The sequence below is a fragment of the Diorhabda carinulata genome, chromosome 11 (assembly GCF_026250575.1).
Source record: "Diorhabda carinulata isolate Delta chromosome 11, icDioCari1.1, whole genome shotgun sequence".
Taxonomy (NCBI): Eukaryota; Metazoa; Arthropoda; class Insecta; order Coleoptera; family Chrysomelidae; genus Diorhabda; species Diorhabda carinulata.
This window is the reverse complement of record NC_079470.1, coordinates 11,843,865-11,860,150: the sequence shown is the minus strand read 5'-3', so window position 1 is coordinate 11,860,150 and position 16,286 is coordinate 11,843,865. Positions and strand designations below refer to the sequence as shown.

The window sequence follows — 16,286 nt, the reverse complement described above, 5'->3', positions numbered from 1 at the left end:
TATGGCGATCGTACCATCATCCTATCGTCCCCATTTCATGTTGTCATCATCAGTAATGTAAAAAAATTGAGCTCAGGAGTCAGATGGAAGGGAGGAACAAAAAAGTACTGCCTATTGTTGACTCTTGAAATAAAGAACGCCTTGGAACTGCATTATAGAGGCTCTCCGCAACATGGGAATACCAGGATACTTACAGAAGTTAGTAACCTCAATTACGACTGGTTAGGTTAGGAGGGGTACCTCGAGACTCAATGCTAAGTCCTCTCTTGTGAAACATCATGTACTCAAACTGATACTACCGGGGAAGGCGAATCGACTCAATTTGAAATTACCAGGGCACCAAAACAGAAGTTATGCTGATTACCGCCAAGGAAAAAGTGGAGATGATAGAGCTGCAAGTCGGATACCTGGGTGTAAAGGTCGATGCCAGAATGAATTTCAGCGTGAACGAAAATGACTTTGGAGTAAAGCACATGTTATTCCGAACTTAGAGGGTCCAAAACAGATAAGGTAGTCGGTAGTTACATCAGTTATCACATACGAAATTGACATTTGGGCCAACGCATTACCGAGGCAGGATCTGGAAGGAGGATAGTTTGAATTTGTCGGTTGCACACCTAGCTTAACTGCTTCCACGGAGATTTAACCCAGATGCTTCGGTGGTTCAAACATGAGAATTCCCCGGAGTGCCCAACATGTGCATGACCGTTGTTCAGGATGCTTCTTCATGCCTGAGAAGCTGCAATAGGAGTAGAAGTAGCGCCTGGAAATATGTTGGATGCTATGCTGTCAACTGATACTGCCTGGACACTCGTTATGGCAAAGGTTCCGAGTCCGTCACACCAGGCATCTACCCGACATTTTGTCACCTGTTTTTTAGTTTTTATACTATCTTCATGCTATGGTATAACATTTGAAAACTTAGTCAAATTCTGCAACAGCATCAGTGGTTCGTAGATTTTTATAAAAATCGTGGCAGAAGAAACAATTCACAATAGGTCATCTTTTTTAAAATATTTAATGGGCTGTGATCCAACACAAAAATATGATACTGTGATGGATCTTTGCAGATATATATTCCCCGAATTGTAGCAGAGATTTTTGTTTTTTTTTTTGAGTAAATATGGTGGTAAGTTGGCTTTCAACCCGTCTTCAAGGGCAATCTATACCTTTTTGGTAATTTTTACTTGTATCCTTTAAAACAGTGTCACATCGAGTGGAGATAAAATTGATTTTGAAATTCTATCACAATTTTTAAGTCCGTACCTGACTGCTTAATGATAAAAGTATACGAAGATTTTAAAAAGGCGGTTGAGCATGGTGCCGCCTCCACTAAAATGTCGGATTCTTGGTCGATTGCGTCAATACGAGTGGGATCGCAATTTACGACAAGTGTCTCCATATGATATCGACAACTTTGGAAGTAGCTGTAACACTTTTCTTGTAAGGAATTGTTTCAAGTTTCATTATTAATATATTTTTTGCAACATTATTTGTTATATTAATTCATATTCCAATGTCAAAGTATAAAATGGATCGAACGAGTGGTCAATAACTATGAAAGTCGAATTTTATTATGAGTTTTACATTATAAAAATAGAAGCACAGATTTTTACTGAAACTAAGATTCATATCTTTACAAAATTTCCTACTTATAACATCACTATATAAGTCGTGTGACTGACACACAGATGGCGCTGCCATTGTCAAATCCATATGGCGTTTAGGAAGTACCAACTTTTAAAAGACAATTGATACATTCCACTAAGCGTCACGGTGTCTGAAATAGTCTTAATCGTATGGGATACTATAAGTACTTTTGAAGAATTCTTGAATCACACCACAAAATATTTTATTACCGCCGCAGAAGATATCTTGATTTCACTTTAATGTAAATTGTATTATTGAAAGACCTCATTCAAAGAGCCCCTTAGCCATTTACTTGAGTTTACGGGAAAGATCGTGGTCGTGATTGCTTAGTGGAACGCACCATTTATGTAAAATTTCATGACATTGTGATTAATCAGAAAAAAGTGACAGCCATTTAAGTGAAGCTACTTTTTGTTATTTTCAAAACAATTTCGTGTGTTAATTTATCAATGCTTTTTGATAGCAAAAATTTTATACAGTAAAATCGGCAATGGATTTGCTGAATTTAAACGTGTTCATACGACACCGATGATGGTGAACGTTCTGCTCGACCAATTGAGATGGTTACTTAAAAAACATCAAAAACAAATTGGTTACATCTAATCGTAAATTGAAATTTCGTGAGATAGTTGAAGCCGTAAAGATGTCAGAAGGCAATGTGTTTACAATTATGCTTGCAAATTTGAACATGAGAAAACTTTTTTTAAAGTGGGTGCCGCGTTTACCCTCAGTCGATAAAAAACAACGTGTTGATGATTCAGAGCAATGTTTGGCTAAGTTTACTCGTAATAAATCAGATTTTTTGCGTCGATATGTGGAAGTGGATGAAACATGGATCCATCACTTCATTCCATAATTAAAACAATCATTATCTGAGTAGACTGCAGCTGATAAACCACGTCCAAAGGCACAACAGTCAGCTGGGAAGGTTATGGCTTCAATATTTTGGGATGTGTATGGAATATAGTTCATTGAGTATCTCCAAGAGAGGGAGACAATCAATAGTGAATACTACATAGATTTGTTGGATCTTTTGAATTCAAAAATCAAGGAAAAACGGCCTCACATATCAAAGAAAAAACCACTGTTTCACTAAGACAATTCACAAGTTGATGGGTAAATTAAATTAATTACACTTTAAATTGATTCCTCATCCACCGTATAATCTAGATCTAGCCCCCAAAGACTACTGGCTATTCGCTGATCAAAAAAATGTTTGCTGGTAAGAAATTCAGCTCAAATAAAGAAGCAATTGCTGAAACTGTAGCCTATTTTGAGGCAAAAGACAAATCCTTCCTCTCAGCAAAGAGAGAAGAAATGAAAAAAATTTGTTAAAAAAATATTTTAGAAAAGAAAATCATAATATTTTGCTTATTTTCATAAAGGAAAATGGAGATAGGTTGTACAACAATAAACAGAAATATATCTATTTATTCACAAATAAATTTTTACAAAAATAAACAATATTAAGTGCAAACAAATAATTTAAAATTTACAAATTGGCATAAAATATCCATCTATGTATATCAAATAAGACAGAGAATATAAAAAAATATACTTATAAAGAATTTTTATGAATGACCCGTTATTTAAATGTAATAATTAAATCAAATAAAGATATAACCAATATATGACACATCAATATACACAATATAATTTATAATTGGGTATATTTTTGAAACCCTACAACCTATTAACAATCAAGTTACAGTATTTGAACAAATTCAAAATAAAATGAATATAAGTATGGTAAAGTTAATAATGAAGGAAATCTCTTTACTTTTAAAAGCTGCAACTGAAGTAAATTTAATACAAAAACATGTAATTGGAGCTATTGTTTTTAAGCTCAACTCTGCTGTCAAAATTTATTACTACTGGTGTGAAAATGGTATTAGAACAAATCAATTCAAATACAATTGAAGAAAACATCTAATAAGCCAAAGTGTTTTGGTTTTGTTGGAAAAAAATAGCATAAGTTTCTTAAACTGCCTGTAGTAGCAAACAAGATAGTCCTCAATAAATCAATTACCTATATTCCTATCTAATTTGTTTTATTTTTAGCAGATGCATTTTCCTGAAGAGTTTTAATTGTTTTAAGTTTCAATTGAATTAATATTAAATTGACTACGTTGACAATATAAGTTGCAACACATACTACACACAAATCGGAAAGTATAAAATATAAAATGTAAGCAAAATACAAAGACATTAAATTAGATAGAGCTATAGCCAGAAGACATAACAGTCCTATGAATTTTGAATTGGACTGAGCTGAAATAAAAATGAAAGTATTAAAATTCCAGTTTAAAGAAAAAAAGAATTCAACAAAAGAAAAGAGATTATTTAGCAATTAGAAAAAAATTATTACCTAAAGTTGCTATCATACTGTAAAACATTAGACCAAAGAGACTATTAGGTTGATGTAATTTTGATTCTTTCCCAAATATTCCAAATCCTTTACCATATCTGAAATATTAAAATTTAACAGGTTATCAAATGACCTGTTACTTCATTTTTAAAAAATAATATTATTTTCTAAAACAAAATTAGAATATTTTTTTCTTCTATTACTTACTCGGATTTAAAAGCCTTACTACAACTCATTTGAGGATTAATATCACACATCGGAGTATATTTATTATTTTTTTCTATTTGAAGCTCCACTGTGTATGCATATAAGGATAAACCTAATCCAATTAGGCAGCTTAAAGTTAACAATGAATTAATTCTTGGTAACGAAATCACCAACATATTGGAAATTATTATTAAGAAAATAAAAAAAGACTAAATTATATTTTTATATATCAAGTATCGGACATCAACTAAAACTGAAAACTATGTTTTTAATAAATTTGGTTGTACCGAATTAAAAATTCTTCTCTTTTATCAAATGTTATTAACTGATCACCGATTCATAGACAATCTATCCATTTTTATTTATTGATAATATTGTAATTTGTTAAAAAATACGGATAGTAAAATGAAATGGAATAATTTTTTCAAGTAGTATTCACTTGATAAATAGAATATTCCAAAACAAGTTTTTTATGTATACACCTACAATTTTTGAAACGGTGTAAATGTACACTTGACGTGTATAGTTCCGAACAGAGCGTAGAACACACTTAACGATTTTGAATTTCTAGCTTTGTTTTGATTTTTGGTTAAAAAACGTATTTTAACACTTAAGTTTGAGTTTTAATTTAACCTATTGTGTTAGAAGAATAGAATCCCAAAAAAATCATAGTAAGAGATTTGTTGATATATATATATATATAACAAGGCTTTCTACTTATAACTAATTATTCGAATTATATTCTAGCTCTTACTATGTATATAAAATCTATTGTCTTGGATGGATTCAAATCTTACGGTCAGCGTACCGAAATCAATGGATTTGATGAACAATTTAATGCCATTACCGGACTAAATGGAAGTGGGAAATCGAACATACTTGATTCTATTTGTTTTGTATTAGGAATCTCAAATCTAACACATGTAAGAAATTTCAAATAAATTCCTTATCAAACCTTACTTATTTTAAATTGTAGGTTCGAGCTGCTAGTCTTCAAGATCTTATTTACAAAAGCGGACAGGCTGGTGTTAATAAAGCAACAGTATCTATAACTTTTGATAATTCTAATCTATCCCAGTGCCCTCCTGGTTTTGAGAATTATAAAGAAATTACAATTACTAGGCAAATTGTATTGGGAGGAAAGAATAAATACATGATGAATGGAACAAATGTTCCTAATAAGAAAATACAGGATTTGTTTTGTTCCATACAACTGAATGTTAATAACCCACATTTCTTGATCATGCAGGGAAAAATTACAAAAGTTTTGAATATGAAACCACCAGAGGTAAGTTGGTAAACTAAGTGTTTATATACTATAAACTTTTCTTTAGATTCTAGCTATGGTTGAGGAAGCTGCAGGTACAAGAATGTACGAAATAAAAAGGCAAAATGCTCAAAAATTGATTGAAAAAAAAGATGCAAAGCTACAAGAATTGAGAGCTGTAAGATTTGACTATTTGTTTATTATATTAATTTTTCATTCATTATCCCTTTCAATTTTTTGAAATCTGGATAGAGCTTGGTGCGCCTACAAATCCATCTACTGAAATATTTGGTCCAAGTATAGTTCTCTGTATTTTCTCTCCATTACCTTCAGATTATCTTCCTTTTTCTTTATGACAGTTGTTTCCATGGCATGCAATGACTGGTCTTATTAATTTTTGATGTCCTCCTAGATAATTGATCAAGGATAAAGTTTCAAATATGTACTTCTGTGTCCTTAGGTAATACATTCCTCTTTCATCTTGTTTTAATATTTTCATGTATTAGGCTTTTTTTGGTTTATTTCTAGACTGATTTTTCCTGCTTCTAGTTTGTTGATTGGCTTTATTAGTTCCTCTCTTGTATAAGCCAATATTGTTACTTCGTCTGCGTATGCTTGTTTTTTATTACTTATGTTTTTATTATTTAATTTTTATTCCTCATTATAGTTTTCTATAATCATATCAAACAGAGTTGGAGATATTGAGTCACTTTGTTTGCCTCTTTTGTTTATTTTCATTTCTTTTGTTAGTATTCCCAGATATTTTGGTTTTTGTGTTTTGTAAAATTGTAAATATTAATATCTTCAATTTACTTGGTACCTTTAGTGTTTCTGAATCATTTTTTTGTCTAGATTTTTTTGGGTTATTTGGTTTATCTTGTGGATCTTCCTGGTCTGAACCCATTTTTGTAGTCTCCCAGTATGCTTTATCAAGTTGACGAATATTTTATATGTATGTTATAATTACATCAGTATTCCACTCCTTTGGGATCTTGCTTATTATATAACAATTAAAAATAATTTATTTAACATAGATTTTCAATGAAGAAATAGCACCAAAATTGAAAAAACTTCGACAAGACCGTGAACAATTTCTTGAATATCAACAAGTTGACAGAGAACTAGAGAAAATGTTAGCATTGTACCAATGCTGGCAGTTTTACCAAAGTAAACATTATGTTAAAAATGCTTTGGAGAATTTAGAAACTGCGCAAAAAGAAATTGAGAGTTTTCAAAACCAAATTAAGGAGAATATAGAAACAGCACAACAATTAGATGAGAACATAAAAGAAATAACAGCAAATTCAGAAACTGTAAGTATTTCATATATTTTCTATAAAATTATACAAAATTTTCAAAAACATTACAGGAAATAACATCAAAACTCAAAGAGCTTGAAGTCAAACTTAAAGAAAAAGAGAAGATAGAAGCCAAATCTAATGCTACAGTTAAATCCATAAGTGATAATATTCATACTGAAGAGAAGAAAGTAGATCAACTAAAAAAGAATTTAGAGGAAGATGGCAGAATACTTTCAAACAAACAACAAGAACTCTCTAAAGTTCAGTCACTTTTTGAGACCTTGAAAACTAATGATACAGAAGATAACGCAGCTTTTATTCTTTCCCAGAAGAAATTTGAAGCAGTTAGTGCAGGTATTTATTTCTATACATATATGCAGCTGATATTCCTCTCTATTCATGATTTTTGTCTATAGGTATGGAAGTTAATGAAGATGGAGAAGCTCAAACATTGCAAGACCAATTCATGAAAGCTAAAGAAGATGCTATGAAAGCTGTTACCGAAAGCAAACAAGCTAGTATGCAACTGACTTCTTGTAAAAATCAGTTGAACCAAAAACGGAAAGAGCTGGGATCAAATTCAACTGATTATGATCGAGATAAAGCTCTTCTAGAGAAAAAACAAAAAGAAGTAGAAGTTCTTCAGGTAATTTTAAAATAAATTTCGTATATAAAGAATAATTCATGTTAAAGTGTAATGTAAATCTATTTATTTAATTTAAACTAGTGATAATATGTTTTACTCAATTTTTAGGCAAATATTAGTAAACTTAATTATTCCGAAGACAAAATGGGTGAACTACAATCTCAACGACGCATTCTAACTCAAGAAATTCGAAATTTAAAAGAAAAAATTGATAATTTTTACGTTAGAAAACCGTATGCTAAATTTTCTTATTCAAATCCTGAACCTAATTTTAATAGGAGATCAGTTAAAGGAGTGGTTTGTAATTTGATTAAGTGTGGAGATACTAACGCATGTATGGCTCTTGAAACTGCTGCAGGCGGAAAGGTAGTAGACAATTTCATGTGTTTTGATTCAATTTAATATAGATAGAATACTGAACTTGTCAAAATTTTTCAGCTCTTCAATGTGGTTGTAGATACAGAGGCAACAGGAAAAAAATTATTAAAAGGTGGAAACCTCCAACTGCGTACAACATTTATACCGTTAAATAAAATTAGAGCTAGTACACTCGATAGTAACACTATACAATTTGCTCAAAAACTAGTAAGTACCAATATATTTTTTAATTAAAAATATATATAAATTTTAATTCCCTTAGGTTGGTGCTGAAAATTGTAGACCGGCTCTATCACTTATAAAGTATGACAGGGAACTTCAAGCAGCTATGGAGTTTGTGTTCAGTAATGTTTTTGTATGTAAAGATTTGAATGTAGCCAAACAAGTAGCATTTCACAACAAAATTAAAAAAAAGTGTGTTACTTTGGATGGTGACGTGATTGATCCTTCTGGTATTCTTAGTGGAGGTGCCCCTGTAAAAGGTGGTAGTATGTTATTGCAACTATGGGATATACAAAAACAGGAGGTATGTCATTATACATTATTTTTTACCCCAAATTTTGTTAGCAAATATGTGTGATTGACTTTTATTCCTCTATGTCAAATAATAACGGATTCAGAATAGTGATAAAGTTCTATATGCAGGGGGAAAAAGAGTATTTTGTTGTGACAGGGTTCCAACTAATTAATTTTGATATTTGACTTGTAGACTGTTTATATTAAAGAGGAAAAATTCTGTCAGTCCCTCATCATCACTCTCAGAATAACTTTCATTTTCAAAACTCTCACTCATATTCAAGGATTGAATCATGTTTAATACATCCGCAGGGGCAAAATCTGTATCTGAGAAAACATTCGATCCATCGGTCAAATTCCAGATTTTCATAACCCGCTTATTGCATTCGCCATTACAACAGCTCTGGAATAGGCTTCTACAATAAGTTGTGCAACTTTATATTGAGAGACAGCTAACCCTGTATCTTGATCATTTTTCAATTGCCTCGGTATAGTACAGTTCCAATGGTTTGAAAACTGCCACCTCTAAAGGTTGGAGTCTATCAGTTGTATGACCTGGAAGTTGTAGCATAATGACCCCATTATTGCGTCCAACACAAGCAAAATTAGTTATTTTCATAAAGCCTCAAGTGCACTTAGAACCTTGTCAGTCTGAGAATAAATCATTAGGAAAGTAACAAGGTTCTAATTGAATAATATAATAACTGATATAATATATGACATATGAAAAAATTGAGTGAACAATATAAAATATTTAGAATTCTATCTCTTTTATGATGAAAAGACATATAAACAGTTGAATATTGAGCTTGAAGTAAATTTTTTTGTCGTAGCAAATTTTAGCTGATAAAGAAAAAGAATTGGATAAAATAACTGCCGAAATACAACAATTGAGCAACATCCAAGAAAATTATAATGCATTGAAACAAAAATTAGCTATCAGTGAACAAGAATTGAATTTCATTAATCAAAAACTATTACATACCACACACCATATACAACAAGAAGAGATTGCTAATCTTGAAAATCAAATCGGTAAGTAACTAAAAAAAATCACTGGAAAATGTTGAATATCCAAAAAAACTATTTTTTTAGAAACTCTCCAACAAAAAGTGGCAACTTGTAAGGAAATAGAATTAAAAGCCAGCCAAAAAGCAAAAGAATTGGAAATGAAAATGAAAGATACTAAAGGTTATCGAGAAAAACAACTTAAAGAAGCAGAAATGGAAATGAAAAGAATGAAGCAGAAAGCCGAAAAAAGTAGAAAAGAATGGAAACAACGGGAACAGGAATATGAAACGTTGAACTTGGAAATTTCAGAATTGAAAACTGGATTGGAAAATACCAAAACACAGGTGGAAACAACAGAAAAAACAATTGCAGAGTTAAAGGCTAAGTTAGATGAAATGTCAGGAGATGCTACTGAAATAAAAGTAATTTTCAAATACATCTTTTAATAGGTTTTTAACAAGATATTTTACTTACCAACTAAACTTGATTTTATTGTTTCTTTTCCAGGAAGAAGTTAAGAATTTGCAAAATCAAGTAAAAAAAATTAAATCTACTATTACTGAAAATAACAAAGATATACAAAAGAAAACGCAGCAAAAAGAGAAACTTCTGACTTTGAATGATGAATTGAAATTAAAAATTAAAGAACACAATCACGAATTGAAAAAATTAGAAGATAATTGTAAAAATGCCAAACTTAAGGTAAATTTCATTTACAGCCCATGATTTATATATTTTTTCTCGTCTTCCATTGATTTCACAATTCTTCTCCACGTTCAATTTGGTTCTACCTCTTTAATATCCTTTAAAACTGCATTCAACTATTTTTTCTTTGGTCTCCTTCCCTTCTTGTACCATCTTCCCCTTTAGACCAGAAGTGATTGGACTCAAGTTCATCCGCGATTTTCTGTTTCTTGTCTTTTGGAGTACTGAAAGTGTACAAAAAGTACTTACGATTCTATATTCATAGAACGATAATTTATCATCGATTTTATTTTTTTGGCAGGAGGGTTGGAAGGGTTCTATGTATATTCATCATCGATTTTTCTTGCATTTTACTAGAAAAATGAAAATACTTTAGTCCTTTAATTTTTCGTTAGTTCTTCTTCCCCAAAGTCTTTCATCTGTTCTTATTTTCTCACCACCTTCCTTTCCAATATAACCAGTTTTCTTTTGTCAATTTTTGTTAAAACACGTTTCACTTTCATATGTAATTGTTGGTCATATTATTGTTCGGAATACCATTTCCATTTCTTTCTTTGTTCTTCTTTTTTTCAACATCAAATTAAAAGCCACTGTCGGTATTGAGTCTCTTTGTTTTAATCTAATAAATCTAAAGATGTCTTTAACGTCCATAATGAAAACTAGTTTGTTGATTAAATGTACAATTTTGTGTTTTTCTCCTCTGGTATTACTTTACGATGTTGCATACTATTTAAAACGAATTTAATCACATTTATATCCATTTATTTAAAATTTTCTAAACCTGTTGTTCCTGGTTTTATTTGATATTTAAAAAATGGAGCAGAATTACCTTTAAAAAGTTTTTTTTGTCAATTACGAATTATATATTTTTGATTTTATGTTAATTTTATACATTTCTTGTTAGTATTATATTATGAGAGGTCCCTAGGGTACTTATTATAAATTCTGTAATTTGATCTTTCAATTATTGTTAATTAACTTTCTCTGAATGAATTGATATATATATATATTTTGATGAAATGTATTTGTATTTGATTCTACTTTTAATTTTTTTTAAGGAACAAGAATATGCTAAACGTATCAAAGGCAACAATCCGAATATACAAAGAGCTGAAGAACTATCTGCAAAAGAAGGTAATGAATTGGAAGGCAGGATTAAAAGTTATCAAGAGAAGAAACAAAAACTTAGTAGGATAGTAAACACAAAGGCTCAAAGTATGTTCGAACAGGAAGAAAAACAGGTAAAAATAAATAAAATACAATTTTTATTTGTAATACAACCTTAAAAGTGTTTAAATTTGGTTAAAGTATAATTTTTAAAAACAAAAGTTATAGTTCGATCAAATTCCAAGGAAACTCCTTAATTTATTTCTAATCTATTTTTTGCCAACATTTTGTTCATATTCTTCATTTTTAGTATAATGATTGTCGTAAAAAAGAAAGAATAGTGGAGCAAGACAAGAAAAAAATTTTGGATACATTGAAAGACATGGACAAACAAAAAGAAAACTCATTAAAATTAGCATACGAACAAGTATCCAAAGATTTCGGATCAATTTTTAGTACTTTATTACCTGGAGCTAACGCAAGATTGGTTGCGCCTATGGGAAAAACGATTTTAGAAGGATTAGAGGTAAGTTAGAATCATAAAAATTGGATTCACCATGAAATGAGGATAATTTTAGGTCAAAGTTTCTTTGGGTGGTGTTTGGAAAGAAAGTTTAACAGAACTCAGCGGAGGACAACGATCTCTAGCGGCTTTATCCCTAATATTAGCAATGTTATTGTTCAAACCAGCTCCACTTTATATTTTAGATGAAGTTGACGCCGCTTTGGATCTATCTCATACACAAAACATAGGAAATATGTTAAAATCACATTTTAAAAAGAGCCAGGTAATATCTATTTTTAGATTAATATAAAAAAGGCATTCGCTTTTATCAGTAACATTTAAAAAGTATTTCTAATATCGTTAACTGAAAATTGGAGGATTCAGTACACGAGTGAACAAAGTCCACTTTTAGCTACTTTTGAGATACAGAAGTTTAATGTTGAAGCTTCATTACAAAAATCTTCTTTTTATGTGTGTGTGTATTAAATTTAAAAAATTCAAGGAGTAACTCTGACATTTGCATAGGTTTTATTGACCAAATTTCATGTTATACTCCCAAGCGTCCAAAATAGTGGACTCAAATGCATTCTGAAGAATTTTAAGAAATGTATCAACTCTATTTTTACATCTGCTTAGAAATCAAATTAAAGTATTGAAATAATAGCACTTCTCAGTTGAATGGAAAAGTTAATTGACATAAAAATTACTCATCATCGAAGTAATTTCCTTCAGTTGCTTGGTTGTTTGATTCCATGGAAGTTTTTTCAAGTATCTATGATAAATAGGGGAAATGTAAGGGAGTAAGAACTTTAAAAAGGTAATTTGTCTTCTGGTTGGGTAAGGCTAAGCCTGCTGTACATAGCCCAGTCGATGGAGGCGAAAAAATAAGTTAGAAGCAAAAAGGTTCATTTTTTACGAGTACTTCAAAGTATACTAATTGATTTAAGAAAAATTTCAAAAAAAAAATCTAAAATCATTTTGATTTTCAAAATTTCCCATTATTTTAGTCTATGAGGAAGATAGAATAAAAAATACCACGTTGTAGGGTAATTTTTTCTCGGTAAAAAAGGTCCCTTACACTTTTTTTGTATTACAATTTACAATAAAATTTCAGCTTTTTTGCTTATAACTTGTATTCGTGGCCTCCAACAACTGGGTAACAGTCAACAAGGCTTGTCAAGGGTCTCAATAGTTGCCAATAAAAAGTGAGTGCTCAATAAATTTGATATATTTCAAACCCTGTTTTATTTTACAGTTCATCATCGTATCGTTGAAAGATGGTATGTTTAATAATGCTAATGTACTTTTCCGTACAAAGTTTGTTGATGGCGTTTCCATGATAACTAGGACGGTAAATTATAATAAATAATCTTGAAATCTATTTTAATTTTATAATATCAACGATTTGATCCTGTTTTTTTTTATAAATTGAATATAATTATTTTTATGTAATATTTTTTTTATTTAAGTAATTCCCTTCCACGCTGTCCTATTTTTTGTTTCCTAACCTAACCAATCCTGAATTCCTTTTTCTCTTTGGTCTTTTATTACCTCTGCATACCATCTTTTCCTTGGTCTTCCTTTTTTCTTGATCCCCCTTGTTCTATGTACATTATTTTTTTGGTATTCTTTGTATGTGATCCAGCCACTCCATTCTTTTGCTTAGTTCTGCTTTTCCAAATAAATTCTCCCAAGTATCCCCCTGAGTATTTTTCTTTCCCATATATCTAATGTCTCTTCCTTTGCTGTGTTAAGAATCATCGTTTTACTCCTGAAGCTCTTTTGGTCTTATAGTTATGTAGATTTAGCTTCGCCTTTCTTGAAATTTTTTTGGAACTTATTTGGTGCTTTTAATTATTTATTTCCCTTTGCCATCCTTGCTTCTATATTTCCTCCCTCGTCACCGTCGTTCTTGATAACCACCCCAAGATACACATAACTTTGAACTTGATAAAAGCTCATTAATTTTTCTTAATTCAGTTGTATTGACTTCTAATTGTTCCTTTCCTTTGTGATGTTGTCATTACCATGAACTTCGATTTATCTTCATCAATTCACTGTTTCTGCTATTTCTAAGAAATTTTCTTAAGGTCATTCTTGTTTTTAGTGTCCATATTCTGTTCAAAATTATTTAACATACTATCCTTTCTAATATATTCATTCAACAATGAAGTAGATAACAGATCTCCCTCTTTTAATCCTGTGACGGTCTTGAAACATATCGATATTATTTGATTTGCCTTTATTTTTGTTTTTGTATGTTCAAATGTCATTTTGGTATTGGGGAATAGTTGCATATAAAATTAAACTTAATTGTTTATTATCTGAAAGATTGAGACATTAGCAAACTATCTTGTATAAATTCATCATATGTTTTCTGTATTTTTACTTTCCAAATAGACCTGTGTATTCCGATAATATGATTCATAGGTTTTTCTAATGGTACAACTTGTTTTCCTAATAACTGTATCAATTTCAACAAAAATTTACCAAATATTTTATTGGTAGCGAAGCTGTCAGCGAATTTGGACATTATTTCAATCAATTTATTGATTGTATCAGTTTCTACTTTTTCCCCAAATAAAATATCCAATATTGATATGTGATTCTCTTCAAGTTCATTAGAATTAATCACGAAATTTCTAGAAAAAAAAATGTGAATCACAAAAATATTAAAAGAATAAAAATATATAGAAATACCTAAGTAGTTTTGTTTTGAAATCTGGTGATAATGATTCTAAAAATTGTAGATTTCTATAACCTTCTGTTGGATTTAAAAGGTAAGAACAAAGCTCATCAGAAAGAATATCTGGATATTGGTAACTAATGTTGTTAAGATTAAGTTGGCATTGATCAGAATAGTCCAGTGTTAACTAAAAAGCACAAAAATTTTTACAAATACACTCTCCAGAAAAATTCGCACACTATTTCAATTTTATTAATCTGAAAACTATGGCAAGGTAATTTTAAATTTTAAACAACTCTTACAATAATGGAGTCAAGCATGAAGTTATAAACGCTAGTCTTAAGGTCGAGGATGGAGAAGAGGTAGTGTGCTCAAAGTTTGATAACTACTATATATAAATATATGTCAAAAACAATATATACAAAACGTAAAAATAAACTAAGTCACTCGTTCCGAGTCTCTAGAAGCAGCGTGGCTTCTCTGAGATCTAGGTGTTTTCAAAATCTGCTCACTTCGCTTTCCAGAGGAAGAGTGTCCTTAATTGTTCAATCCAACGTCCTGCCTGGGTTCGTGTAAGTAAGAAATAGGAGAAGGTGTTATGAAACAGTATGGAAGGTAGGAGCACGCACTTATGTTGGTTTTTCTTAAAACGTGCTACCAGGTATATCAAAAAGGATTAGGTTATTACATGTTATAAAGACAGTAAGAAGGTTATAAAATAAAGGTGATTGGGAATTCTCAAATAAAGTTTGGCTCTCAGTTCATCAATCAACACAACAACATAGAAATATCCTTCCTAGCACTTTGCAACGTAGAAAACAATTTTATTTTTAAAAATACTCTTATAACAACCTAATTTGGAAATTAAATAACAATAAATATATTTTATTAAAACAACCATTATAATGAAGATCTTAGTATAAAATATCATGAAAAACATATGTCAAGTTTACTGATTAAACATATAGGTCAGTTATCGCCTTCTGGCTCCTTAGGGTTGCTCTTAATTAGGTGATTTGCTTCACCAATAAATGAATGAAATAGTATAAGGCTGAAATTCTTTCATTACAAGTTCCAACAAAATAACAAATTATGTATTAATTTTACAATTAAGTTTATGTTTCTTACCTGAGGTATTAGTAAATATTTGATATAAGTTGAAATAATGGCATTATTTTTAATAAAATTTGAATTAAGTGAAGTACCAAAAGCTATAATTTCTTCTGAATTGAGCTCTTCCTGTAATTGTTTAAAAAGTGTTTCTAGATCTAAACTCGGCTTGTGAAGATCATTTATTATTGATAAAGTTAGTTGCTTTTCAGTTTCTAAAATTTCTTTTATAGCATAAGTCAAATCGGTAACAGTATCATTTAAAGTTTTTTCAGTATTTTTTAATGTAACATGTAAGCTATTTATATCAATTTCATTGTAATGTTCCTCGTCACTATCACTGATACTGATTATTTCGCTAAATTCATTAGATGTGTTGAAAGCATTTGTCTAAAAATATTTTCAACTTTCGACACTATTTTTAATTAATCGTTTAGTACCTTACCAGAGGTAGAATTTTTGATAATTTTTTATATTCGTCAAGGTTGCAATGTGGATTTAACTTATTCTGCTTAGCTAATTTAATAAAATTCAACAGAAGAGGTTTATTCTCTTCACAAAATTCGTATCTAGGAAAATTCATTATTTGAATCAGTTTTGTTTTAGCTGTGTCTTAATGCACAAAACAAACCCGTATTTAGGGTATGTTCTGTGGATTAATGTATATATAAATTTCTTCTTTTTTAGTTTTTTTTTATATTTTCAAAAGAACAAACAGCAAGCCAATCTCTTTATTGGATTAAATGTCAAATTCCTTTGTGTTGGATTTGTTAATTCAAAACTATTGCATTATTTCAATAGTGTTATTAATTCAATTACTACTTCAATT

The 16,286-nt window shown here is 30.3% G+C and overlaps 3 protein-coding genes across 5 annotated transcripts; 1 reads left to right on the top strand and 2 right to left on the bottom strand.

Moving 5' to 3' along the window:
• Positions 1-3,063: 3,063 nt before the first annotated feature.
• LOC130899661 (vitamin K epoxide reductase complex subunit 1-like protein 1) lies at positions 3,064-4,535 on the bottom strand. Its single transcript, XM_057809772.1, has 3 exons — positions 4,226-4,535; positions 4,019-4,116; positions 3,064-3,921 (listed from the first exon to the last, which is right to left on the bottom strand). The coding sequence occupies exons 1-3, from the start codon at positions 4,399-4,401 to the stop codon at positions 3,692-3,694; spliced, it is 504 nt and encodes a 167-aa protein (XP_057665755.1). The 5' UTR covers positions 4,402-4,535; the 3' UTR covers positions 3,064-3,691.
• A 208-nt stretch (positions 4,536-4,743) lies between these two features.
• Positions 4,744-13,051, top strand: LOC130899658 (structural maintenance of chromosomes protein 2). The gene is made up of 17 exons (XM_057809767.1): positions 4,744-4,896; positions 4,973-5,148; positions 5,202-5,513; positions 5,560-5,670; positions 6,527-6,805; positions 6,862-7,147; positions 7,210-7,439; positions 7,548-7,805; positions 7,878-8,024; positions 8,080-8,343; positions 9,167-9,368; positions 9,429-9,766; positions 9,852-10,046; positions 11,108-11,290; positions 11,467-11,682; positions 11,735-11,944; positions 12,917-13,051. Exons 2-17 carry the CDS (start codon positions 4,981-4,983, stop codon positions 13,028-13,030), a joined length of 3,513 nt encoding a protein of 1,170 aa, XP_057665750.1. The 5' UTR covers positions 4,744-4,896; positions 4,973-4,980; the 3' UTR covers positions 13,031-13,051.
• On the bottom strand, positions 13,039-16,108 carry LOC130899659 (uncharacterized). Of its 3 annotated transcripts, none has more exons than XM_057809769.1 (5): positions 15,903-16,074; positions 15,476-15,847; positions 14,362-14,534; positions 14,051-14,303; positions 13,039-13,985 (listed from the first exon to the last, which is right to left on the bottom strand). In XM_057809769.1, exons 1-5 carry the CDS (start codon positions 16,038-16,040, stop codon positions 13,971-13,973), a joined length of 951 nt encoding a protein of 316 aa, XP_057665752.1. In that variant the 5' UTR covers positions 16,041-16,074; the 3' UTR covers positions 13,039-13,970. The 3 variants fall into 3 exon arrangements, with proteins under 3 accessions (XP_057665752.1, XP_057665753.1, XP_057665751.1); XM_057809770.1 differs by having other exon boundaries at positions 14,152-14,303; XM_057809768.1 differs by having other exon boundaries at positions 13,039-14,303; positions 15,903-16,108.
• Positions 16,109-16,286: the final 178 nt, after the last annotated feature.

What these genes read in the sequence shown, in the direction of transcription:
- LOC130899661 (XM_057809772.1), bottom strand. Translation starts at nt 4,401, where the DNA reads ATGTTGGTGATTTCGTTACCAAGAATTAATTCATTGTTAACTTTAAGC. An exon ending in AGTAAGGCTTTTAAATCCGA is followed by an intron (nt 4,117 to 4,225) that starts GTAAGTAATAGA and finishes TTAATATTTCAG; the next exon opens with ATATGGTAAAGGATTTGGAA. An exon ending in CAGTATGATAGCAACTTTAG is followed by an intron (nt 3,922 to 4,018) that starts GTAATAATTTTT and finishes TTTTTATTTCAG; the next exon opens with CTCAGTCCAATTCAAAATTC.
- LOC130899658 (XM_057809767.1), top strand. Translation starts at nt 4,981, where the DNA reads ATGTATATAAAATCTATTGTCTTGGATGGATTCAAATCTTACGGTCAG. An exon ending in AGCTACAAGAATTGAGAGCT is followed by an intron (nt 5,671 to 6,526) that starts GTAAGATTTGAC and finishes TATTTAACATAG; the next exon opens with ATTTTCAATGAAGAAATAGC. An exon ending in GGGATATACAAAAACAGGAG is followed by an intron (nt 8,344 to 9,166) that starts GTATGTCATTAT and finishes TTTTTGTCGTAG; the next exon opens with CAAATTTTAGCTGATAAAGA.
- LOC130899659 (XM_057809768.1), bottom strand. Translation starts at nt 16,040, where the DNA reads ATGAATTTTCCTAGATACGAATTTTGTGAAGAGAATAAACCTCTTCTG. An exon ending in TATCAAAAATTCTACCTCTG is followed by an intron (nt 15,848 to 15,902) that starts GTAAGGTACTAA and finishes AAATATTTTTAG; the next exon opens with ACAAATGCTTTCAACACATC. An exon ending in TTCAAAACAAAACTACTTAG is followed by an intron (nt 14,304 to 14,361) that starts GTATTTCTATAT and finishes TTTTTTTTCTAG; the next exon opens with AAATTTCGTGATTAATTCTA.